We start from the raw sequence: 26,999 nt of genomic DNA on the forward strand, positions 1-26,999 counted from the left end.
AGGCAATGGAAACGTCCTCGGATCTCATAGTACACAGGACACCTGAAGATGAAATGCTCCTCTATCTCAACCTCCTGTATGTCACATAGTGTGCATATGCGCCGCTCCCTGGGTAGTTGCTCTGCTCTGCCGCTCTTGATGCGAAGTTTGTGTGAAGAGACCCGGAACTGCCCAAGAGAGATCCTCATCGAGTGGGGTAGGTGAATCTGTGTGTATCCTGGTGGGTCAATGAAACCCTCTGCTGTGATATGTAAGAAGTGATCTCTGTAGAAGCTAAGCTTCACTGGGAGTTCACTCGGTTCCAACCAGGTCCGAAAAGTGTGTAGCTGTAGTAGATCCTCACGGATAACCTCGTTGACCTCGTGTGATAAGAGGGGAGAGAACAGAGCATCCATGCTATACTGGAAGGGAGGTAGTCTATCCATGTGGAGCCCTAGTCGCTCAAACCATCTCTCTGTACGTGCATAGCAGCACCTCTGATCTCCTCCTGCTGCAAGTGCCATAGAAGAGGATAGAGTTGTCCGTGGTAGCCTGCTACGCCTCGAGGTATAATCCCCATATTCCCTAACTCGATACAGATATGTGATGACCTGAAATGCAGCATCTAGCTGTAAAGGGGGTGACCCACACTCAGCCTGAATGATCTGGTGAGGAATGGATGACTTACCACGAATTATCCATGATAGCATGAGAACCTGTAGCCGCTCTACACGGGCCCACTCTGTATCCAACAAGTCTGGCTCCCAACAAGGGCTGCCGTACATCCCCGTTGGGCGAGCCAAGGAGTCAAAAAGCAACCCCTTGGTGCGTGGATCCTAAAAGTGTGAGCGGAAGCACTGCCTCTCTAGCCTGGCCAATGAGGCATACCCTCTACTCAAGCATGCCTGCATCGCGGGTCTCATAGTGAAGCTCGGTCCGAAGAAGATAACCCCAAGATAAGTGTATGATGAAACTATCTCAACAGATGACCTCGCAAATGTGAACTGCTCCTGACGCATGATGGCTCGAGATGTATTGAAGATCATGACCTTGGTTTTACCCAGGTTGACCTTCAAATCATGAGACTCACAAAAGGATTGTAGTGCGTCTAGGTGTCTGTGAAGCCCCTCTACTGAGGAAGACAAGAGAGCCACGTCATTTGCATAGAGCAAAATCTGGATCAGCGTGCCCGCAAGAGAGCAACCTACACCCCCTATGTCTGCATCACTGTCTCAAGCTCGTCAATGTAGAGGCCAAACAAGGTAGGCGACAAAGGACACCCTTGTTTGATCCCGATGGTACTCATGATCTCGTCTGTCCACCCGAATCCTGCCCGAACTCTGCCAGAAACTCTCTCGTAAAGTGCCATGACAGCCCAAATGATCTCCTGGTCATAACCCAAGTCTTGTAGGCACCGTATGAGGCGGGCTCTCGGGACCGTGTCAAATGCCTTGCGAAAATCCACAAAGCAACAATAAACCCTCTGCTTCCGTGACCTCGCCTCCTCGATGATACAGCTGAGTGTTAGAATGTGGTCCATGGTTCCATGATCACATCGGAATCCGGCCTATCTTGCTGCTCTGAGTCCTCGACACTTTGCAAGTCTGCTAACCTCGGAGTCAAGTACTGATGCATAAATCTTGGACATGACATGTCCAATCATAATGGTCCTGTAGTTCTCCGGGCTCATGGGATCCCCTGCCTTGTGGATGGGTGAGATAGTGTTAATGGTCCAAGTGTGTGGAAATCCCAAACAAACCGCTTCATTAAAAAGCTTTGCTAAGATTGGGGCTAGGAGGTTAATCCCATATGCAATGAACTCAGTGCATAGTCCCTCATGATCCTTCGCTCGACCATTATGAAGTTTCATTACAGCATCCTTTATCCCTCCTCTAGTAAAGAGGGTGCAGGATGTGGGACGAGACATGTGTGAGAGGCTAGGGACTGGTTGATTTGGGATGTCATAAAGTCTGCGTGCATAATCAAACTAGATCTGGGTGTCAGTGAGTGACGGAGGGGACTGTCCTTCTAGAAATCTCCGCCAGAAGTCCTTAGAGTTGTTACTAAACAAAATGTTGAGTAGCTCCTCCTCGTTTCGACAAACGAAGTCTAGTTTCTTCCTCCGTACCAGTCTACGGTATTCATGTAGCATATTTGGTGCGCTCGGAAGACTGTTTTTGGTTTTGAATCTGAGTTGACGACGTAAGGCCTTACACTCATCATCGTACCAACTATTACAGGGTACGGTTCCAGGGGATGTTTGACGGGTGGAGCGGGTGGTGTGGGAAAAAGCGTGAATGGCAGCCTCGTGTAGTGAGCGGGTGACAAGGGCAACACGATCCTCTAAAAGGGGTATGAAGTCAATATAAGCGAGAAGTATGTACAAACGGCCAGAGTAAGAAGGTGAGTGATCCCGATCAAAGCGTATATCGTGGTAGGTGGAGTAAGCACTGAGTGGGGTGGAAGGTGCTGTGCGAAGGGAGGTAGAGATGCGAAAGAAAAGGTATGTATGCTCAGCCCCTGGGGGGAGAGGTGCTACAGTGAAGTCAGTAATGCGAGATGTGAAGACAGGGGATCCCATGATGTAATCAACAACAATGGAGCCCCCCCCATGTGGAAAGCATGTGAAACCACCTAAAGCGGTCCATCTGTCAAGACCATTATAGGTAATGAGATCATGTATCCTGCCTAGGTCTAATAGGGCCTGCCCATAAGATGAGAATGGACCTTGCCTGTCAGCCGAAACCCGTAGCATACCTGCCTCCTTAAGGTCAACATCTGCTTGAAGAGTGGAATCATCTCTGAAATCAAGAAGTGGTACCTGACGGGCCCTTGTCCTCGTGTTGAAGTCCCCCACTAGAAGGACTTCTCTGTGGCTAGAAAAGTCAACGATGGACTGATAAAGGGCAGCAAATGGGGATGTCTCATCATCACCTCAAATATCTCTGGCAAAGTGGGAGGTCTCCGGGGGGAAGTAGCAAACTGCGACAAACAAATCCTAGCTGTCCATGTGTCGTATCCGGATCCAAAGAAATCTGGAATGTGTATCTCTCTGCTCTACTGAAATGATCCCCCGAAGTGTGGATCTGAAAAGGACTGCAACTCCACCTGAACCTCGAACTCCTCCTGTACCCCTCGTCTCATCTCTGTAGGCAGACAGACTCCCATGTATATCCACTGACTATTGGAAGAGGGCGCTCTGGACTCTGATGTGTCTCTGTATAGAAGACTATGTCGTGGCCTGTATAGGATTCCGAGAAGTTCCCTGGTTTTGACCATAAGGTACCATTACAGTTCCAAATGGTGCAGGACAAGGTCTCGGATATTCGAGTCTCATAGACCCCGCTTCCCTATGTAGGGGAGGTGGCAGGTGTCCTACGGGGGCTTGTAAGAAGTCATCTCTCTCGTACCACTGCCCACTTCCCCTCCTTCCAGGCCTGATCCCGCTGCTGCAGCAAAGAGCGCCTCTCCTCAACCTGTAGAGGTGTGAGGTCCTCATCCATAGAGATCGCTGGCTGATTTGAAGGACTGACCTGCGTCGTAGAGCTAAAAGTCGTGCCTGAGTGTCATGAAATCGTATGATCAGGGGTTGCTCTCGGTTGGGATCCCTCCCCACCCGCCATGCCCTCTCTATCATGTGCTCAGCCACGCGGTCACGAACGCAGTTGCATCTACCATCGGTGTAGCCTCAGTGCGTGGAATCCCGCGTACTCTAATGTTGAGAGCCTTACTGGCTCTCTGCTGCTGCTCCATGAGGGTAGCCGAAACAGTGACCCTTGCGGGTTCCCGTTTGGCCACGTCAACCCATCTGGAAGTCTCCTCAATAGCAGATTGCATGCTCGCAATCTGTGCCTCGACCACCGAGGTACTCCCTGGGGCAGTGTGTATGGCTGTGACCTCCTGTCGGAGCTGCATGATATCCTGTCTGAGTCCATGAATAAGACCCGCCTGCTCCTGAATGGCCCTAGCCTGCTCTTGTATGATGCCGCTCTGCTCCTGGTTAAAGTGGACCTGCTCCTGTGCGAAGCGAGCCAGCTCCATCTCACGCTCACGGAAACTATGTATCTCCGTGAGTAGGGTCTCACGGGCCTCTGGTGTATCAGTCCACCCATGTCCATGCTGAAACTGTGGTGACTGTGGCATGAAAGACTGGGACTGAGTCCGGAAACTGGATGGTGGCTGAGTGAGGAACGATGGGACTAATGCGTATGGGAGATTATTGATGGTGTTGAGACCAATCCCCACTAGGATCAACTGGTGGATGTGTTGGGTAGGTTGTGAAGGCTGTAGATCCAGTACAGGTCAAAGATTGGATCCTTGGTAGATGATGGCTTGCAGAGCAGCGACAGCTTCCCTTGCACCCCTTGCTGCCCTAGCAGCCTCCCCTGCCTCCATTGCTCCCTCCTGCACTTCCCTGCTCCCTCCCCCCCCCCCTCCTCCCTCCTCCTGTTGCCCTCTCCACGCTGTCCTCTCCACGCCTCTCGCCCCGCTTCCCTCTCTTCCCACTGCCTTCTTGCTACTGTCCATTCCCTGCCTCTCTACCCCTCGCTCCCCTCTCCCTACTTCCCTCTCTCCCCTCTGCAGCTCCTACCCGCACTGCCTTCTAGCCCCCGCTTCCCTAACCCCCCTCTTTTTGCTGCCTACTCCTACCTCCCTCTCCGCATCTTAGTGATGGACAGAGCTTATCATTGTTTGAATTGGCCTTCCACAAGAGACTTCACAGGACAGAGGTGTTAAGTGTTTATTGACTCTTCCTTCCATCTGAATCCAAAAAGACTCCCGTGCATGAGAGGCATATTCTGCTCTTTGACCTTACGAAACCTATTATGAGCCCTGCATCTGTAAGCCATTTCTTGCTCTTCCCTTTACATGGCTGCTAACTGTTGTTGGAGTCCAATCTCCTGTCATGGTATGATAGAAAACACTAATACCAGAGAGGGCTGCCACCACATGTGAAAGAGATGGCACTCCACCGTGCATATGAGACACCCAAATCTGTCATACATCCTCTGTGAGGCCCTCCTCTGTATACAAAGCATCTTGAATCCTGAGAGTGGCGTCTCAAATGAGGTCATAAACCATCATAACCATTGAAAAGTGATTCGAGGTTGAAACTCCTAATGAGATGAATATCCAGCCACCTCTGTCTAATGCATAGTTACCAAGGAACGGGAACATTCCAAAAATTCGGATGTTGGAATGTGAACGTTCCAAGAAGGGGGAACGCCACGTCATACACGACACTCCATCATATGACATAAAACTACGTTAGAAAATGAAAGAAACTAACATTTTACAGCTTTAAACTTTATATATAAGCTCTAAAATACCCATTTGAAACTTTCAAAGAGCAAAACTAAAAATAAAAAATTTGGGGAGGTTCCGGGGCCGCTCCGGCCTACTTCCTGGAACAGCATTCCAGACGTTCCAGATGTCGGAACGCCGTTCCGTGGTAACTGTGATCTAATGCCCCATCATGCATATCTAGCCACGTCATAAGTGAATGAGGAAATCTGTGAAAGGCATCATCAATCCAAGCATGTCTGCCACTGAAGTGGAACAAGAAGGCTTGCCAAGCTGCTCCTTTTGTCTGAGGGAAACTCCGCCATGTTGAAGTCACCTCTAACAATCCATGAGTCTATAAATTGGACCTAGGAGAGAAGTTCTTCTAGAAAAAGTCACAATCCCCTCTACTGTTGGTGGCATAATAAAGATTTAGTAGACCAACGTTATGTCATGTGTACGGATTGGTATCCGACGTGTACTGGGTACACAAGACTAGCTCAGGTGGCCTGGGGAGGCTTAGAGCTAGGTAGGCGTGATTCTTGGGTTGAGTGGCAAGGGTACGAACCAGTTAGAGGTCTTCGCTATTTTTGGCACTTGGGGCCCGAGTCTATATAAGGGGCCTAGAGGTTCAGTTCTCAGAGAGCCAATGGGAGCAAGTCTCATTCCTAGGTGCTAGGTCTGCTGATCCTGGATTGAGTCGCGGATGCGCGCCTGCATCATAGCATAGCCCAAGGCCTAGCAGCAGATCCTAGGCTTCACAGCGCCACCTGGTGGTATGGGACACCAGGCTGGTTAGGATCTAGTTGGGAGTTCGTGCCAGTAGCTCAGCTCGTGGCTCGAAGGGGACATCTCCTGATTCGGGATCGCATCCCGTAGATGTAATGGTTGGGTGGTGAGCAGTCTGCTTAGTTTCCTCATGTTTGGTGTGTTCTTGTGTAAGCTTGCAGGTCAGAGGTTTCAGAAGTGCTGGGGTCGTGTGAGTTGGTATCAGAGCCAACTCCTGAGGTAGGAACTTCTGTTGTGAGAAATTTGGACGATTTTTTTCTCCAGGTATGCCCTAATTTCGAAATTCATGTTCATTACTGTGCCAGTGCTTGATTGGTTCATCGGTTAAGGGAAGTGGTTTAGATTAGGGAAAGAAGGTAGGAGAAGGCAGAGAGTGAGTGAATTCGAAGTTGAACTGAGGCGTTAGGTGAGAGAGAGAGTGAGGTGTAGCTTGGAGGGGCAGAGAACGATTGCAGGGGAGAGAGATTGTAGGAGAGAAACGATTGTAGGAGAGAAGAGATGGGCTGATCATTGGTAAGCGATGGGCTGAGGTGGAGCTTCAGTTGAACCCAGGTACGGTCGGGCTGAGCAGAGACCAGGAGAGCGCCATATGCTGGAGCAGTTCACTAGAGCAATTCGCAGTCAAGGGGTGCGCCATGGGTTGGAGCAAGTCGCAGGTTCGAGGGGGCCTGGATGCTAAAAAAAGCACCACCCCTCCAACTTAGGAGGGTGGGCTTTTTAGAAAGCTGAGCTCTCTAAAAGCTTCGCCCACCCATTCTAGAGCATAGTGCAGCAGCAGCTCCTCCCCTTCTCGTGACCTGTGCGCAAGTCTATACCCCTCCACGCCCCTCTTGCCGATTCCACTCTCAAGTACCGCCTGCTGCAGATATCCGTACGGCACAGCTAGGAGCTGGGTTCAACGATTGATCGCTTCAACCAGCCCCTTCTCCTTCCGTCCAGCCAGCTCTCTTTCTCTCATCCCCTCTGTTTCGTCAGCTTTTCTCTCTGTTCTAGCCTCCCAGTTTCGAGACCACCTGTTCCTTCTCTTCTCTCAGTATACTTTCTTCATCCGATTCGATTCAGTTATGGCTGATTCTGTAGACCGCGAGCTTGCGATGGGAGACCAGGATATGAACTACCATGCAGAGGATGACCAGGGTCTCTATGATGATCTAATTACAAAGACGGCCTTCAGTGAATTCACCACTGCTCTTGATGAAAAGTTTGAGCAAGTTAACACGAATCAAACGGGGTTGACTCAGCAACTCCAAGGGATTCAGACTACACTCACACTTTTGACTAGCACTGTTCAGGCGCTCACGCATGTGGATGCCATGGCTTCAGTGTTAGGTCCGAACATCACTCCAGATCTTTTTCCCAGAGATCAGAATTCGCGTACCAAGCAGATTGTTGACACTTGGTTGCACAAGTCGCAAGTATACTTCCAGTTTCACCCTTACCCGAATGACAAGAAAATACAGCTTGCAGCAGGGTTTATGTAAGGAAAGGCTTTATTGTGGTGGAAGGAACTCCGACCAAAGCCTGCAACATGGATAGAATTCGAAGGGCTCTTCAGGAAAGAATTTCTGAAGGAGGAAGATTACGATATCTTAGGCAAGCTCAAAGCTCTCGATATGTCCAAGTTGAATCTGACTTTTGAGGTTTATCTTTAGAGGTTTCGAGATTTGCAAACTAGGGCTACAAAGATGGATCCAGTGACCTTGTTAGGTTTCTTTGTGGATGGTTTTCCTAACTCGTACAAGTTACAGATAAAGAACAACAAGTGTACCACTTTGCAAGAGGCCATGAATTACGCATGCATCTATGATGATACCATGGCTAGTGCAGCTCCATGCGGGTCGAGGTACCAAAGCTAAGGGAGCTAATCAAGTTTCGATGATCGGTATTTCTGTAAATGTCATTACCTGCCCACTTTCTTGTAATTGGACTTTTAATAATTCATTATTTGGTTTCCATGATCTTTTCGGAGTTTATGGAGAAGTTAGGGACCAAAGAGTTCACATTCTCTTTGGCTCGGGCAGCTCTCACAACTTTGTTAATTACAAACTTGTGCAGAAGATGGGACTGTCGACAATACCTAGCGATCATACCTACGAGGTGCAGCTTCCAACCGGGAAGCAGTTTTGGGATCGCAAGATTGAAGCACTTTCTATCCAAATTCAAGACTACACAGCTGCTCTTACGTGCTATGTCATGCACTTGGAGCATGTGGACTTGTTAATCGGAATAGAGTGGTTTAAAACCCATGATATTCGGATTGGATGGAAGGAACATACCCTTTCTTTTTTGGATAAGGACACCCAATTTTGTATTCAGCGTGATAATATTCCCTCTTCTTAGGGACCTATTTCCTCTGCGATGCATCTTCGGAATATAATAAATACTTCTCATTATGATGTATATCAGTGTGTTTTGATTCCACTTTCTTCATTTGTTGTCTCTGTTAATAGCAAGAATGATTTAAGCGTGTTTGAACACTGTATTGAGAATGTTGTTGGATGATTTCATGGATGTATTTCTTGCTCAACTACCAGAAGGTTTACCTCCAGAACGGGCAGTGGACCATCGCATAGATTTAGTACCTGGGGCTCAACCTATCAGTGTTCCATCTTATAGGATGAGCCAGCTTGAGGAGGATGAGTTAGCTTCACAGCTACAAGATTATCTGAATATGGGCTATATCTGCCCAAGTAAATCACCTTGGGGAGCACCTGTCCTCTTAAGAAAGAAGAAAGATAATTCATGGAGAAAGTATATAGATTATAAATGATTGAATAAAGTGACAATTAAGAATCGATACCCTCTTCCTCGTTCCAATGATTTTATAGACCGTTTAGCCGGAGTGAAGTATTTCACTAAGATTGATTTGCGTACGGGTTATAACCAAATCTGTATCTATGCTAAACACATAGATAGAACCGCATTCCGAACTAGGTATGGCCACTACGAGTTTCTTGTATTACCTTTTGGTTTGACCAATGCTCCTGCCACCTTCGAGCAAATGATGAACGATTTTTTCCGAGATTTTCTAGGCAAATTCGTCGTTGTGTTCTTAGATGACATCTTGGTATATAGCCGAATACTAGAGAATCACATTGGACACCTCCGGATTGTCTTAGTTATACTAAGACATCATAAGCTTTATGCCAAGATGAGTAAATGTGACTTCTTTATGAAGGAGATCATTTACTTAGGACGCAAGATTTCTTCTGAAGGTATTAGCATTGATCTGGATCGTATCCAGAAGATTTTAGAATGGCCTATCCCTCAGACTGTGAAACAACTTCATTCTTTTCTAGGATTCACGGTTTTTCTACGAAAGTCTGTGCATGATTATTGACACATCACGGCACCCCTGATAAACATATTGAAAGGTCGTGCCCAGCCGATCTCTTGGAATGATGCATTGAACAAGGCTTTTGAAACCTTGAAGTTAACTATCAAGGAAGCACCCGTTCTTGCATTATCCGATCCTACCCGGCCTTATGTTTTAGAGGCTGATGCGAGTGATTTTGCGATTAGGGAAGCTCTATTCCAAAAGGGTAGACCTGTAGCTTTTGAGAGTAAGAAGCTAGATGACACCCAATATCGTTGACCCACACTAGAAAAAGAACTCTATGCAGTTGTGTATGCTCTGAAGGTTTGGAGACACTACTTGTATGGTTCGAAGTTTCTTGTATTGACCGATCATGAGTCAATCAAGTATGTATGTGACGGGTCTGAATTGAGGGGACAAAAGCCTAGATGGGCAGAATTAATGCAAGATTTTGATTTTGAAATACGTTATCGAAAGGGTTCGCTGAATAGTGTGGCGGACGCCTTAAGTCAAGTCAAGTTTGTAAATGCTAGATTTTGATTTTGAAATACGTTATCGAAAGGGTTCGCTGAATAGTGTGGCGGATGCCTTAAGTCGAGTCAAGTTTGTAAATGCTATGTCATTTACAGAATTATCCTCAGACGTATTTCAATCCTTGAGAGGGCTTGCGCAACTGATAGTCATTTTAGTTTTTATTGGCAGAAAGTCTAGGATGGGAGCTCCATGGTTGACCAGGACTTAGGGATTGTGCCACCTACGATACAGGCGGTGGGAGGCCAGTGGGTGATAAGGAACGGCTTGTTGTTCCGGAATGGAAAGATATGTGTGCCAGATGTTTCGGATCTTTGATCTAAGATTCTCTGGGAGTGTCATGATGCTCCTAGTGCTGGACATCTAGGTATACATCGGACTCTGTCTCTTGTGAAGCATACCTTTTATTGGCCTAAGATGGGTGCATTTATTGAAAACTATGTGGTAGGTTGCCGGGTTTGTCAGGTACTAAGGCAGAACGCCTTAGAAGCGCAGGGTTATTACAACAATTGTAAATCCCAAGTAATAAATGGGAAAGTATTTCCATGGATTTTATTACTGGTTTGCCTAGGACGCACAAGGGTCATGACTCCATTTGGGTCATAGTGGACCGTCTGACAAAGATGGCTAGATTCTTACCTACTAGAACAACCATCTCAGCTATTCAGCTGGCTCAGGAGTTTGTGGACCACTTGTTTAAGCTGTATGGTTTGCCCTCTGACATAGTTAGCGACAGGGACTCGAAGTTTACAAGTAACTTCTAGACACTTGTTTTTGAGAAGTTGGAAACTACTCTAAGCATGAGTTCCTCAGATCATGCACAATTTGATGGCAGTACAGAGAAGTCAACCAATTGGTTGAATATATGCTTTGGGCATATGTTTCTAAGAGAGTCTTCATGGGAAGATTATCTCCCTATGATAGAATTTGCTTATAATAGTGCAAAGCATTCGAGTACTGGTTAGAGTCCTTTTATGCTTATGTACTAGAACAACCATCTCAGCTATTTAGCTGGCTCACGAGTTTGTGGACCACTTGTTTAAGCTGTATGGTTTGCCCTCTGACATAGTTAGCGACAGGGACTCGAAGTTTACAAGTAACTTCTAGACACTTGTTTTTGAGAAGTTGGAAACTACTCTAAGCATGAGTTCCTCAGATCATGCACAATTTGATGGCAGTACAGAGAAGTCAACCGATTGGTTGAATATATGCTTCGGGCATATGTTTCTAAGAGAGTCTTCATGGGAAGATTATCTCCCTATGATAGATTTTGCTTATAATAGTGCAAAGCATTCGAGTACTAGTTAGAGTCCTTTTATGCTTATGTACGGGTTTCAACCTAAGTCACTGGTGAAGTTATGGTTGGGTTAAAGGAAATCCAACATGATGCTGCAAAGACATTCTTGCAAAACATGCAAGAAATGTTGCAGTTTGCCAAGGAGTCTATTAGAAGTGCTCAAGATCGAGACATATTTTATGCTAATAGACATCGTTCACCTAGAGAGTTCTCTGAAGGAACGATGGTGTATTTGCGTATTCCCAAGGAATCCAAGAGCCTAAGTACTGGTTTGGTTCCGAAGTTATCCCGCAGATACTGTGGTCCGTTCAAGGTTATTAAAAGAATTGAACGAGTCGCATATAGACTAGAATTGTCTCTTGATGTTAAAGTACATCCAGTATTTCATGTTAGTAGACTGAAAGAGTTACTGGGTGTGATGATCAACTTGTTTCTCCTCAAGAAATAATAGAAGTTACAAATCTGACTTTTATTCCACACGAACCTGAGAGTATTCTTGAATTTCGTGAAAGACAGATTCGTAATAGAACTATCATGGAATAGAAGGTCAAGTGGAAGGATTGTGTTGAGGAGGATGCAACATGGGAGACATTATAGAATCTCTAGAGGACATTCCCGGGTTTTTTAGCGAACTCAGGAGTGAGTTCTTAGAGGAGGGGAAGTATGTCATGTGCACGGATTGGTATCCGACATGTACTGGGTACACAAGACTAGCTCAGGTTGCCTGGGGAGGCTTAGAGCTAGGCAAGCTTGATTCTCGGGTTGAGTGGCAAGGGTACGAACCAGTTAGAGGTCTTCGCTATTTTTGGCGCTTGGGGCCCGAGTCTATATAAGGGGCCCAGAGGTTCAGTTCTTAGAGAACCGATGGGAGCAAGTCTCGTTCCCATGTGCTAGGTCTGATCCTAGATTGAGTCGCAAACGCGCGCGTGCATCATAGCGTAGCCCAAGGCCCAACCATAGATCCTAGGCTTCATAGCGCCACTTGGTGGTATGGGACACCAAGTTGGTTAGGATCTGGTTGGGAGTTCGTGCCAGTAGCTCAATCGGAGGAGACATCTCCTGATTCGGGATCGCATCCCGTAGATGTCATGGTTGGGTGGTGAGTAGCGTGCTCAATTTCCTCACGTTTGGTGTGTTCTTGTGTTAGCTTGCAGGTCAGAGGTTCCAGGAGTGCTAGGGTGGTGTCACGTTATGTCCCCAATCACAAGTAATATCCACTTTGCCATCAAAAGTAATATTCAGTGTGCTCCAAAGAGTATAATAATAGCATGTGCAACCACAAGGGGAAGAAAGGAATCTGTAACACATGCATATTCCTGCTCTAGTGTCCAAAGCAAGAGACTAGAAGGTATGACCAAAAAGCAATTTATCTAACTTTGCACAATCTTTAACATCCAACTTGTGGTGTTCCTTGATAAAGAGAACATCAGTAAGTCCCCCAGAGACACCCGGATGAAGCTGATTATAAATCAATTGTCTTCAGTGGCAATGAGGTATACCACGAACGCCTCGACTATTCCAGCTAACAATCCTTATCGTAGATTGAAAAACCGTACCCAACCTAGTCACATGACACCTATCTCCTCCTATGTAGAAGATCTCCAGGAGTAACGGAGCGATGATGATGATGATTGTTTGAATGTTCATGAAGGAAAGTCGAAAAGAAAAGAACCCCCATACCTATGGAAGAGGATTCTCTATCGGTAGGAAAACCAAGAACTGTGTCACCAAAAGCAAAGGGCACAAACTCTAGCTCTCCATAATCAGCCAGAGGAGAGAAAGAGTTCCTCTGAGCAAAGCACGACACAGGATTTTGTAAGATCCTTGCCTGAAATAGAGCTGAGGAGGATGGAGCAACATCCATCAATGAAGAGTGTCTAGAGAACAGATGTGGAAGGGGGCTGCTTGGATGGCAGGATAGGATCTAGAAAAGGATCTCAAGGAACAACATCACTGGCCTCATCTAAGGCTGAATCCGGAGCATCATTGGCCACCGTGACTTGAACTAGGTCATGGGCATCACTAGCCGTGACTAAAACTATATATCAAGGCAAGGTCCAAGGCAAGAGAAGAGGCTCCTGATCTGCAAGTGATGAATGATTGCAACGCTAACAGCAACCCAACATGGGGCAGCAGGTGCAGGAAAGTGCCTATGGAACACTTTGATGAGGACAAGGAGGGGCCGCACCAAAAGACTTCTTGGACCTTGTCTTCTTCTTTGGATAATCTTTAGCAAAATGCCCAAAGGTCATGCATATCTAACATGGATCCTGTCTACTCGTGATCTCGACTCCCTGTCAAAAAAGAGAGCCATCAGAATGCTGAACTATGATGTAGAAAATCCCCATCCGATCTTTTCGCCTTTTGCGAGAGATGATAAACCGAGGAGAAGGGGGGAGATCTCTATGGCCAGCCGAAAAGAAGCTCCAATCGTGGCTAGGAATTGATGGTAAACTTGCGGCATACTTGGGAATCTAATGGAGAGTGGTCATTCACCTATCTTCCTCTATAAGGTTGAAACTTGAAGAGAAGGGCTTGAAGAAGATCTTCTCGGAACAAAGCGTTAAAGGAAGCACAATGCTCGCAGCTCCAGGAGAATCAAAGTCCACCTAAAAGAAACCCATCCTAGTAATCAAGTATCAAAGAGGCGTGGGATGTGGTTAGAAGGTGGGACAGCAAGCATCCGATCCCTAGCCTATGGTCTGGAAGGGTGGTACCCATGAATCCATGCAAAGAGGGTGCAAAGAGGCGTGGGATGTGGTTAGAAGGTGGGACAAGAAGCATCCGATCCCTAGCCTATGGTCTGGAAGGGTGGTACCCATGAATGCATGCAAAGAGGGTGTTGGAGCTCTCAAACTCCACATCCTTCTGAAGCTCCGACAACTCGTCTTTTGAGAACGTACATGTTCTTGCGGCCGGTGGAATGGGCAAGGATTGATTGAATGGGTGGCCATTCGTCGAAAGATGGGAGTAGTGGAGAGGAGGAAAATTGATGGAAAGGAACCCTACGTAGACCTATGGACGAGGACTCTCTATTGATAGAAAAACCAAGAACAACATCACCAAAAGTAGAGGGCACAAACTCTGCCTCTTTAGAATCAGCCAAAGGAGAGAAGAGTTCCTTCGAACCAAGCACAGTGCTGGAGTTCGTAAGATCCCTACCTGTAAGAGAGCTGTAGAGGCAAGATCCACATCCTTCCCTCGATCGATCATAGATCTCTGTAATACTAAAGCGGAAGGGGGCTGCTCGAAAGAAACACTAAGATTTGGAGATGGATCCGAAGAAGGAAGGCCAGGATCTGGAGATGGATTTGAAGGAACATCATCACAGGTCGTGGCCGGAGCTAGGTGAGAGACAAGAGAAGGGGCCTCTTGATTTGCAGGTGATGGAGGAATGGTGACTTTAACACCCCACGGGAGGCAGCAAGTGCCAATACTGCAATTGCTCAAGCCACAACCGAGCTCAACAAGCACAAACGAGCGGCGGATGTCCACCAAGTGGAAAAGGAGACACGAAGTGTTGAAGACCCTACCAAGGAGATAGATTGAAGAACACCATTAAACGACATGCTACTTTTGTAGCAAGTAAGGACACCAGAAGAGCAAATGCCAATTGTGGAAGAAACAACTCAACATGCTCCAGGAAGCATGCATCCAAGATGACCGCACAGGTAGAGGTGGATAAGATCACAAGCAGCAGTCCAGATGAGCCAAAGAAGTCAATGGAGTGTGGGGGTTTTCTAGAAAGAAGAAAAGAAAATAGCTAAGGTCATCAAGCATGACCTCAAGCAAAAAGAACCCCTCATTGAGATAACATGGTTTTCAAAAGTTTCGGGAACCAAACATGACGATTTCTATTAGCCAATTGCTGAACCTCACTCTAGGGATCACAAAGGGGTCACGGCATATGACAAACTATCTTGGGTTAGATTGTGTGTCACAATGCTCCCTAGTGCAGGGTAAATGTGATTGACAATGCTGACCGATAAGCTCGAGAACATGCAAAATGAAATAGTTTTGTGGTCTTGGTTGATGAGTGGCCTTACTCATGGCACTAAGTTACACAACATAGAGATAACTTACCCAAGTGCTCGTTGCCCCTGTGCCTGTGTATGACTGTTGATTTCCCTCTCTAGTACCGATCCATAGATCTTGGCCAATGTGTGGCCAATCATGAGGGTGCAATAGTTTTCGATGTCCATGAGGTCTCTTGCTTTGTGTATCGGTATGATAGTGGTGGTGCTCCATGCTAGTGGGAAGCCCTGACAAACTACAAGGTTAAATATATGTGCAATGATCATGTGTTTTTTGGTTGCGGAGCCGGCGAAGTGCAGCGCGCACATTCTGCGTAGTGAATAGATGGCAGGTAGTGGGCCTGGGCATAGAGGACATGTCTGGTGGTGTCTGCCGCAAGACATCATATAGGGAGCATGCATAAGTGTGCCACACTCCCGGATCAGTGATGGGGAGGGGTGGCTTCCCCTTTGAAAGAAGTCCCCATCCAGTGGTCGGGTCTCCTCCGCGAAATGATCTGATGATCTCATCCACCCTATGTGTGAGGAAGGCTCGTCTCTTGCAGCGTGTCAACTACTGAAAGATCATGTGTGCCTCATGTGACGTCAACTAACCCAAGGCTCACTCTCGTGTGAGGTGGGCTCGCATCTCTCTGCACTCATCATCAAACTAGGGGTTTCGAGGCATCTTCCCATCTCGTACCCATGAAGATCGGGTCGTAGGATTGGGTCGTAGGAAAGGATGTGGTGGCAGCATCCTATATCACTGTGACAAGGGTGGCTGAGGCGTGGGCGAGGTCTAAATCACCCTCCAATAGGGCCGGAAGCTCTCTAGCTAAGTGACACACATACACTAGATCAAGGGCACGGTCAAAGTGGATTTGGGTCCGGGCTGCGGTAGGAACTCTCCCTGTGACTGGCGTAGTAGCAAGAACATCGAAGGCCATATATGAGTGGTTTCGGCTCCAAGTGGGGGTGGGGGTATAGTGAGGTCATGTATCCGTGAGACAAAAGCAAATGGACCTAGGTAGTCCATTGTGCTAGTCCCACCTCCATGTGGGAAGCATGTGAATCCCCTAGATGATGGACATCTCTGAAGTCCATTGTAGATGATGAGGTCGTGGACAGCTCCCAACTCAAGCAAGCGTCGCTCATATGCTGTCACATGTGAAGTATCTGTAGAAAGTCTCCGAATCCCAAGCTCTGCTGCATCTAACTCTGGCATCATGTGGGGGTCTCTCTCATATGTGAAGTCAAGTAAGCCCACTTGCCTATCTCTCGTCCTGGGGTGTCTCCATGTCTGGAGAACTACATGATATCATCATGTATCATCTCATGAGAACTGTGTCCCTTTGTAGTGACATCATGGACATATGATGACGTGTTTGGAAGGAAATAACATATTGCAATGAAGATTGGTCGGGCATCTAGTAGCTGTACTCGTATCCACATGTGACGTGCATGTTCCTCTCTTCGTACCACTGATATGAGTGGTCTCAAGTGTGTTTCGAAAAGGACAGCTACACCTCGAGAGCCTCGTACTCCACTATCTCTCCTCAGTTCTTTCCTATGAGCTGACTCCCAAATGTACCCTGTCATTGTGGGCAGCCCTCTCTCTGGGCTCTCATATGTCTCAATGTAGAAGATGATGTCTCTGCCTGTGTATGTCTCCGAGAAGCCACCTGGGTCGGACCAAAGGGTACCATTACAGTTCCATGCAGCCATACTCAGCTTGTTTTGTGCACTCCCCTCCTGGTTCTGACACCGTCATAGTTCCCCCTCTTCCTTCTCCCCTTCTCCCTTGTCCCCTCTGTCAACTCTTTCTCAAATAACCACTTTGCCATCCCTGTAGGCAGCCCATTTCCCTGCTTCCCTTGCTGCCATTACCCGTGTCATGCCTTCCCTTCTATGTTCCTGCTGTAGAAGGGTGAGGTCATCATCCAAGTAGATTTTGGTCCCCTTCAAGGATGCTCGCATGCTCATGAGGTTGGACCTATCAATTGCTGTCCGGAGTTTCAGCACTAATGGTATCTCCGTCTTCCCGACCCTCCAAGCTGCCTCACATGTGAGGTTGACTCCCATCTTGGAAAATAGGGCTTGAGCATCTACCATTGGGGTATCTCCCACTGTGAAACCTCTAACTAGAACATTCATTACTTTACTGGCTCGCCTCTTCTCTTCCTCTAGTGTCTCAGAAATGAGTTCTTTTTTGGGAGCTGCTGATCCCTTTTTAACAACTTCTGTCCATTCAAGCATCACTTCTTTCCCTTGTTGAGCTGTTGTGCGAACTCGGCATGCTTACCATTCATATAGTCTGCATGGTCTCCATCTCTTTCTTAAAGGCTGCATTTTCTGCTTTGAGCTCATCCATAACTTTGCAACCACCATCTGATGTTATTTGCTTGCCCTTCATTTGTTGTAGCTCAGTCCCCAATGCGTGCACTTGGTCTTGTAGCTTGGTCTTCTCATTTTCCCATTCTGCTCTCTCCTTCTCCCATTCTTCTTTCTTTGCCTTCTCCTTCCTCCATTCTTCTTGTACCTTCCCGCCTTGTTTCCGAATCTCAGCCAGTGTTTTATCCACATGTGCTTTCTCAGCCAATAGGGCCACATTGGTGGCCTCCAAGCTGTCTATTTTTTCTATCAACACGAGGCAGATTTTGTTGAGGCATGTGAGTACCTTTGTAGTGCCTTTGTGAGCTGTCCCTATAGAGAGGGCTGCCATGGCTGTCTCCAAAGCTAGTTTGCCCAATGTGTCTTCTACTCCCGCTCTTGTACATGGTGTTTCAGCCAATTAAAAAATAGTGCAGTAATCTGTGTGTGGCTGATCTCCAAGCATGTTGGTAGTACTTCTTTTCCCTTCACATCCCCTCTTTCATAGATGCATTGTAATGTGGCTGAAGCCTTCTTTTTCCTGTTTTTTGCAGCTTGAGGTACTTTCTCGGAGCAAATGGATCGAGATGTGGAGGTGCAGTGAATGGCGGGGTGAGCTGAGGACCTGGGGAGCTGTTTGAGGGCTGGCGAGGTGGGCTGAGGGCTGGTGGAGGTGGCAAAGGGCTAGCGGGGTGGACTGAGGGGGTGGCGGGGTGAGCTGAGGGGCTGGCGGGGTGGAGAGGCAAGCTGAGGTGGAAAGGCAGGGCAGGGTGGGAAGACAAGGCGAAGGGGGGGCAACGAATGGGAGCGGGTGCAGCAAATGGTAGCGAAGCAGGGGTGCAGCGAGGAGCAACGGTGGATCAGGGCGAAGCAGTGAGGTGGGGCAGTGGAGCAAGAGCAGTGGCGCAGCAGAGTGGGGCAGCAGCGGGAAGAGGGCGGAGCAGGACGGGGAGAGAGAGAGAGAGAGAGAGAGAGAGAGAGAGAGAGAGACGTCCGCAGAAGACCTCACGGGCCTATGGGACAAGGTACAAAGTACACCAAATGATCTCATAAAGCAGAGTGGGGCAGCAGCGGGAAGAGGGCGGAGCAGGACGGAGAGAGAGAGAGGGAGAGACAGAGAGAGAGAGAGAGAGAGAGAGAGAGACGTCTGCAAGAGACCTCACGGGCCTATGGGACAAGGTACAAAGTACACCAAATGATCTCATAAAAGCCTCAGTGGGCTGGAGCAAAGGGCGCACTAAGGTCCTTGCAGATTGCTAAAGTGAAAAAAAAAACCTGAAAAACTGATAGCTCTACAGAGCTCAATGGCTCAAGCAAAATCGGGTATAACCTGGAGACTAGCATCTATCTGAGAGCGCTATAGCATGCCGAGATGTGAGGCTCAGGTTGAGAAGCCAAAGCCTGCCACCATGGTGGCTTGCCTGTGAGCGGTGAAAATGTCTCGGATCTGCATCTGTCAAGCTGTGCCATGCTGTGGTGGCGGAGGGGGACGTGGTCTCCTCGATCTCTGAACCCACTGGGCTATGTTCAGACTAACCCCTCGCCTTGAATGGTCCCCTCTGAGGAAAGCTGTGATAGGACAGACCTCAATAGAGTGTGCTATGGTCACTCTCCGTGTTGCAGATGGTCTTTGCATCCCTCTCTTAGTAATCAAGGCTGCCCGCATGTCAGCTATCTCCTCCACCTCCACCCCACTGTGTCTTGGAGCTTACTCAAATGCATAGAAGTCTGTGACGTGGATAACCTGGAGACTAGCATCTATCTGAGAGCGCTATAGCATGCCGAGAGCTGAGGCTCAGGTTGAGAAGCCAAAGCCTGCCACCATGGTGGCTTGCCTGTGAGCGGTGAAAATGTCTCGGATTTGCATCTGTCAAGCTGTGCCATGCTGTGGTGGCGGAGGGGGACGTGGTCTCCTCGATCTCTGAACCCACTAGGCTATGTTCAGCAGACTAACCCCTTGCCTTGAACGGTCCCCTCTAAGGAAAGCTGTGAAAGGACAGACCTCAATAGAGTGTGCTATGGTCACTCTCCGTGTTGCAGATGGTCTCTGCATCCCTCTCTTAGTAATCAAGGCTGCCCGCATGTTAGCTATCTCCTCCACCTCCACCCCACTGTGTCCTGGAGCTTACTCAAATGCATAGAAGTCTGTGACGTGGTGCTGTGCTTTGTCAGCCTCCCTGTCCTGTGGTCTGATTGCCTCCTGCTGCTCTCTGATTTGTCGTAGTAGGGTCTCCCTGTGTCGGCGCATCTCAAGTAGATATAGCCCAATGCAAACTTGATCCTGGAAATGGATCAATCGTGAGAGTGGGCTGAAGCTGCTCCCCTCCTGGTAGAGGCAATGGTCCTGTGAAGACTACTCCCAGATATGTGTAGGACTGCAGTATCTCCACTGGCTCATCATGATAGGTGAAGCTGAGTCGACGACTTATTGCATGTGAGGTATTTAAGACCATAACCTTGGTCTTCCCAAGGTTGATTGTCAAGTCTCTCTCTCTGCAAAACCCCTCTAGTGCCTTCAGATGTCTCTGTAGCCCTTCCGCTGAGGATGATATGAGAACACTGTCATCGAGGTCACCCAAGAGTGAACCTTCGCCTCCTAGGCGATCCTCCTAGGCGATCTATGAAAGATGTGATCTCATTGATGTAGAGTCTGAAGAGAGTCGGTGAGAGTGGCCAGCCCCGCTTCACTCCAATCGTGCTCTCGACCCAGGTTGATAGACCAACCTGGGGCACGTACTCTGCCTCTGACTTACTCATATAAACCCCAAATCAACATCTTTGGAATCTGCATCTCCTGTAGTCTCCTGACCATGCGAGAACGCGGGACCGTGTCCAAAAGTCTACAAAGCATGTGTAGACTTTCTTGTGTCTGGCTCTCGCCTCCTCAATGATAGCTCTCAGGGTGATTATGTGGTCTAAGGTAGAATGCTGCCTGTGGAATCCTGCCTGTCCTACCGCTCGCTGCCCTCGAGCCTCTGTATGACTTTTGAGTTCCCTCCCTAGAACCAATCCATAAATCTTGGCCAGAGTATCACCAATCATGAGGGTGCAGGAATTCCCAATCTCCATAGGGTCGTCTGCTTTTTGTATCGGTCCAGTAGTGGTGCTGCTCTAGGTGGTGGGTGGCAAGCCCTGACAAATAGCTTGGTTGAACATGTGTGCTAGCACCGGAGCTAGGACCTCCTGCCCATGTGCAAAGTGTTCCATTCGTAGACCCTCATGATCTTGTGCATTCCGATTGTGTAGTCGACGGGGAGAGAGAGAGAGAGAGAGAGAGAGAGAGAGAGAGAGATTAACGTCCTCAAGAGGCCTCGAGGGCCTATGGGACAAAGTATACCAAAAGAAAAAAACTCATACAAGCCTTAGTGGGCTGAAGCAAAGGGCGTGCTAAGGCCCTTGCTGAGTACTATGCTAAGTTAAAGAGATTAAGAGCTCAAGCAAAACTCAAATGTAAACTCAAAAGCCAAAACCCGGCATCTTGGTGGCTCTCCGATGAGTTGCGAAAATATTTGGAATTTGCGTCTATTCAGCTGTCTCGTGCTGTGGTGGCGGGGGATGAGGTCTCCTCCATCTCTGTATTCAGTGGGCCATGTTAAGAGTGACGCCTCGTCTCAGGCGGTCTCACTACTATGAGTCCCTCAAAGTGGCAATACCTCGTCGACTCTCTCTGTTGATCCATGATTCCCGCATGTCTAATAGCCCCTCCTCCTCCACCTCTCTGTGACCTAGAGTCAACTCAAATGCATAGAAGTCCGTGACATTTCGCTGTGCTTAGTCAGTAGTCTCAGCATCCCTTAGCTCAATCTCTGCCTGCTGCTGCATGATCCGTCATAGTGATGAGAGAGAACCCAATGCAGACCTGGTCTTGGAAGTGGATTAGGCGTGAGAGTGAACCTATAAGAGGCAACTGACTGCATAAAGGCACTCAAGTCAAGGCGAGATTGGGTGACTTCCCAAAGCTCAATCACAAACAACCACCCATAACTGGCAATTGAGCTGAACCAGCCTACGGTTGCATGATGTTGGGCTGGTTTAGGACAATCACATTTAGTCCAAGCCTGGTTTAAGAAATGAAACAAGTAAACAAAGTAGGTTGGGAAAACACATAAGAAATGCTTCTTTTTCTGAACTGCCCCCAATGTGCATAATCTGAAGATCCGCTGCTCTCTAGGTATGCCTGCAGCTCTCCTTGCCTCGATCCACAGCTGACGTGATGAGACGGCATCTGTCCAATAGCAATCCTCAGTGCTTGTGAAACCCCTCTATTCTCAAGGTATTGGGGTTTGATGATGAATCCGTCTTGTGATGATGAATCCATCAGAAGTGATTGCAGTAGAGTTGGATCTTGGTTCGGAACTCCTGGGCCCCTCCCCAAGTCCGAGATGTATGGAGATCTAGCCATATCATACGGTTGATCTCATCTTGAGGGATCGTCTCAGGCGGTGCATCCATGTTGTATTGAAAGGGACACTGCAGTGGCAATTCACGCAGCTCCTCCTGCCCATGTGGATACGCGCACTTACCATGTGTTGGCCCCACTCTCTGCTAGTCGCATGGATGACTCCAGTGCCTCGGTCGTCTCATATAAGGTAAGGCCCATACTCTGTGGAGGAAGGTCACAGTCTGAAAAATGGCATCAATTTGGAGAGGTGTCATGACGAACTCTTCTTGTACAATTTGATGGGGGATTGAGGATTTACTCCAAATCATACTAGAACCCATAATCACCTGTAGCCGCTCAAATTTCCTCCATTCTATTGCTGGAAGGTCGCTCCCCCAGAAAGGTGCTGCATACATGGCAGTCGGCCTCACTAGTGTGTCGAAAAGCCATCCCTTCGTTGGCAAACCCTGAAAGTGCACTTGAAAGCACTGCCTCTCCAGTCGGGCCAAAGCTCCATGTCCACGTGTGAGTCATGCTTAGGCTGCATGAGCCATCAGAAAAATTGGCCTTGTGAAAACGGCCCCCAATTATGTATAGGACTGCACTATCTTCAGTGGCTCACCTCAGTAAGTGGAGCTATGCCAGTATAGCACAGTGCGTGAGATGTTATGAATGCACTCGCTTGACCCTATACGAGGTCAAGATACCACTGAGGCGGCTTGATGACAAGGAAAGTTTTTTGACTGCTGGAGCACAGCTTGAGAGTTTTTTTTTTTTGGGGGGGGATCAGGCTCCACTCCTACCCCCAGAGATTCTAGAGATGTCCTGTTTTCTACTGCTAAATGGCTTGGAGGTCCTTGCCCTGTTGTAAATAGAGTGATAGAGCTAGGTGACCCCATTGCCTGTGCATTGACTTTCGGAAAGTACCATTCTATTGGATCATAGGATTTATCAATTCAAAAGGAAAATGACAAGATCTCGTGAAATATGTTGGTCTTGAACCTAGCCTTAAAATATGCCACGGTGTTGACCAAGATGGTAGGGCCTTGAGAAAAAGGCAGTTTATATCATATTAAATCAAGGAGGAAAGGATGCATCCAAGTCTAATGGCATTGCCTCTGTATTCTTGTTGATCAGTTGTGGAGCTTTTGTGCAGACGACTTATAATTTTTAGGCCTTAATCATGATAATCCTTGCAGATTTTATCTAGCAGTATACTTTTAATCTTTGGCACTTTGTAATATATCAGGTGCTTCATATAAAAGGAGAGCCAATCAGACTAGTACAATGAAATTCTTTGATCCAATGTTTATATTCAGATTCACTTGATGTAAGGATTGACAGCGAGGAGTCAAGTTGTATACCTGACTGTCCCCCTCAAAATACTATTTGTACTGAAATGTGACAGGTCTAGCATCCCCTATTAGTATTTTAAAGGGAGAAGAGAAGAGAAAGTCTTAAAAGACTTTTTGGAACCTAGTAATAGATTCACAAGTCCAAAATGGATTATTTAGACCTTGCATTTTGAATTTGGATCATATTAAGATCTATATCATGATGACCCAAATGTTGGAAAGGCCACCTCCCCATCTGTAAGCCCCCAAATGAGGAGAGCATGGGGGATGGAGACCTAGGGCATCTGCGACAGAGAAAAGAACCAGAGTTGTTTTTTATCCACTAGTTTATATTGCTCATTTTTCCCACTAGTTTCTCCGTTGCCATGAGCCATTTGCTTTACTAGAGAAGACCATTATTTTTCTAAGAAGGTATGCATGCTCTGGACTGATAATCTGAAGAGCTATTAATATTTTTGCCTCTACATATCAATAGATGTGTTGTTCTAAGAAAGGGAGTACTACGTTAGAAAAAACAACAGGCAGGGATTGTAAATGAGGAAGTGCGTGCTTGTAAAGGTCAACTTTTCTTTCAGTAAAATTGCTCATTTGCCCACTAATTCCTCCACTGCTACAAGCCATATTCTTTATTAGCCATCCTCCACTCTAGAGGTCCATTGCTTTCTTTTAAATTATGCAAGTTGTGTCATTCATTCACTCTGATATAGCCCTTTTTTTTGTTGGAGGATGGAAAGAAGGGGGGGGGGGGGGGCATTTTTACAAACCTAGACCATAAGGCATTTTCTGCTCTGACATGTAAGGGGGGAGGAGGGGACTACTTTTACAAACATAGACGATAAGATTTTAAGAGTGGCATTGTCTGATGTGTACACAGGCAACTTTGTTAAATATCACCACCTTCAAGAGGGAGATTTTATAGAACTGTACAAGCATTCGGCTACAGGAAAATATGTAAGTTGGCTTTTTGATCAAAAGGAAGTCAGCACATCTCTTCTCTTCCCGAAGTAGTTTCATCAGTTTTGTGTATTTCCTTTGCAGATTCTTGACGATTAATTAAGTTTTTTGATGCCAGAAAGTCCTGAATCTCACCATAGAGACCAAATTCAGTCTATTGAACGTAATAGCTTGGATTACAGTTGTAGTCTTAATGGGCTAACATACATCTTGCTCTGAAATGGTCATTTTTGCAGATGATCAGTGGTAAGAAGGCTAGATCTTTAAGACATTTGTCAAAGGCTTTGAAAAGGAATCCACAGCAAGGGATTTCTTCATCTGGTGAAGATGAATGTGGTTTACAATTTCCTCTTAATCCAGAAAAAACAATACAAGATTTAGCAATGGTGAATACTAGCAATGATCGTTGCACATTTTTTAATGATGTCAATGAAAGACAGACAGATCTCCTGGTTTGCAGTGCGCCGACAATTAAAAATCTTGATATAACAGAAGGATCTTATAAGGATCTGGAGGAAGAAGAGATGATCCAGGAATTTTCAAGTTTTGAGGCTGATAACAGGTCTATTGATGAAATTTTTGACTTTGACAAATAAAAATGCACTGTATTGTTGTAATGATCTCCAGATGGACCTGTAATTTTCAAACACAAACGAAGCAAAGATCATTCTGCTAGAAAACGCAAATGCAGAAACCTGCCCCCCCCAGCACCCCCTCCCCCCCAAAACCCAAATACATCACTGTAGATCCCGAGAGATCATTACACCTGCAATGTCAAAGAATATATGATATAAATTAATGCATTTTGATCAGATTGGAGTGGATGGCCATGCAGTGCTTCTGTTCTGTCAGCTCCGGAAGTGATAATTTTTATATCCAAGTGTCTATTGTCGTGTGAGCCCAAATCACATTTCTTTGGGAGAGTACGGTATGTATTTTGGGGTGTGTTGGTGAGAGGTTAATTTGAAGGATTTCTTACTCAGTGGTGGTCGTGTACTCTTAAATATGTTTTCCTTGTAGACAATGCAGATGATCTATATGAGGACGCCCCCATCCAACTTGAAATTTGTACATTAAGTGCTCACTCCGTGATTGAGAATAGAATGAATTCACAAGGCATCATTGACATAAGAAAAACAAGCTAGCAGCAAGATTTTGCATTGTTTTCCAAGATTAGGGCTTTGTGCTTCCATGCCATAGAAAATCAAGGGCCTTTCAAGACCTACCACTAATTGTGGCATCGGTGGCAATAAGCCCTTTAGATCTTGAGCACTTTGTCATGAAATGCTCTCTTGCTTGGCACCATCAGTTTTATGTCAAAGGATTTTTCTTGGCCCAGTGAGGTTTTGATGGTGTATTCTCTTGAATACTTCCATGAATACTTTAACTATATTCTCTTGAATACTTCCATGAAGACTTTAACTAGTGCACCTTAGTCTGTTGTCAGCCTCTATGCTAGATGCTTCAAGGCCTTGGCTCATTTCCTTAGGGTCACTTTTCTAGGCCTCTCTCTCGAGCTTGTTGGCCCATTCCCTTCATTGCATATTGCATATTCTATCTATGTACAATTGGTCATGATAGCTCTTAATACTGACAATGGCATAGCCTCTTCTAATGTGTGATTCACCTTGCCATCCTTGCTATCTATAGGCTCTCTGCCATTATGTAAATGACAAGGTTTTGCTCCTTTGTCATTAATGCGTGATTCACCTTGCCATCATCTTATCAGTTTCGTAGATAGGTGTTTGTACTGCTCTAGGTTACGCATGTCACTTTTTGCATCTTGTGTCAATGGTAAGGCTTATTGGTTTGCATGTAAACCGTTTGGCAAATGCCAACCTCAAAAATAGGTGGGCTATTATGGTGCAACTTTTAGTGTAAGTGTGATTAGTAAAGAAGGTAAAACAAAGAAGCAACAAAAAATATACGACAAATGATACATTATCATTAGGGGAGAAATGGGGTCTCAAAAGGCTCTCCAATTAGTATTTCCTAATTTCATGGGATTTGAGGTGTACCAACGAGAGTGCCTCAAAATATGGGACAATGTTATGTTGAGGTGGAGGGTGTGTAGGCTTGCAAAGAACCCCTATTGGTTGTTCCCCTTACACTAGGGATCACCCAAACCATCCTCTTGCCTCACTTAAACCATCCTTTCCCCTCCCTTAATCCATGCTTGATCCTCCTTCCTCGCCAAATCAGCCCTAAATGTCATTCAAGGTGGTGGTAGGCTCTTTTGGGCGAATTTTGATTCTGCCCCTCTCTCGTGCAAGGTTTGCCCCTCTTTCTCTGGCCCATTGCTTTGGTCTAGCCTATTTCTCCCTCCTTTTGTATTTTGGGATGTCCCCTCTCTCTCTGCCCTGTGTCCCCTCTCTCTCTGTCCTCTCTTGCTCTAGCTCTTGTTGCTCTACTTATTTGGTTGTAGCACCTGTTGCTGCTGCTCTGCTACCTTGTTTCTACTTTGTCTCTGATTTTGTTTCATCTTGCCTCCAAGACTTCTCCAAGGTTTCGAGTCTTAAGGTTCCTCTACAGGTCGTCGCCAATTTGATTTATATTTCAATTCAGTATAGTTCGCTTTAGTTCGTTTCAATTCGACTTAACCCAGTAGTCCGGTTCAGTTGAGTTTTAGTGTTTCTCAACCCAGCTCAGTTTCAACTCAATCCATTGATCCCAGGTTGGGCTAAACCCCTGGCCCAACCTAGAGGTTAGGACCAACATTGGGGTAGGCAAT

General features: G+C 46.7%; 1 protein-coding gene across 1 annotated transcript in view; it reads left to right on the plus strand.

Annotated features, from left to right (window-relative positions):
- The window catches only part of LOC147901390 (uncharacterized), a 61,796-nt gene extending 36,769 nt beyond the window's left edge, over positions 1-25,027 (plus strand). The window contains exons 6-7 of the mRNA XM_087376065.1: positions 24,189-24,265; positions 24,505-25,027. Coding sequence (XP_087232191.1) covers positions 24,189-24,265; positions 24,505-24,864 — 437 coding nt within the window. The 3' untranslated portion in view covers positions 24,865-25,027. The remainder of the gene's footprint in view (positions 1-24,188; positions 24,266-24,504) is intronic.
- The last annotated feature ends 1,972 nt before the right edge of the window (positions 25,028-26,999 follow it).

Source organism: Dipteris shenzhenensis, chromosome 6 (assembly GCF_047967505.1).
Source record: "Dipteris shenzhenensis isolate YYH24624 ecotype China chromosome 6, Dip_SZ_1.0, whole genome shotgun sequence".
NCBI classification, from domain to species: domain Eukaryota; kingdom Viridiplantae; phylum Streptophyta; class Polypodiopsida; order Gleicheniales; family Dipteridaceae; genus Dipteris; species Dipteris shenzhenensis.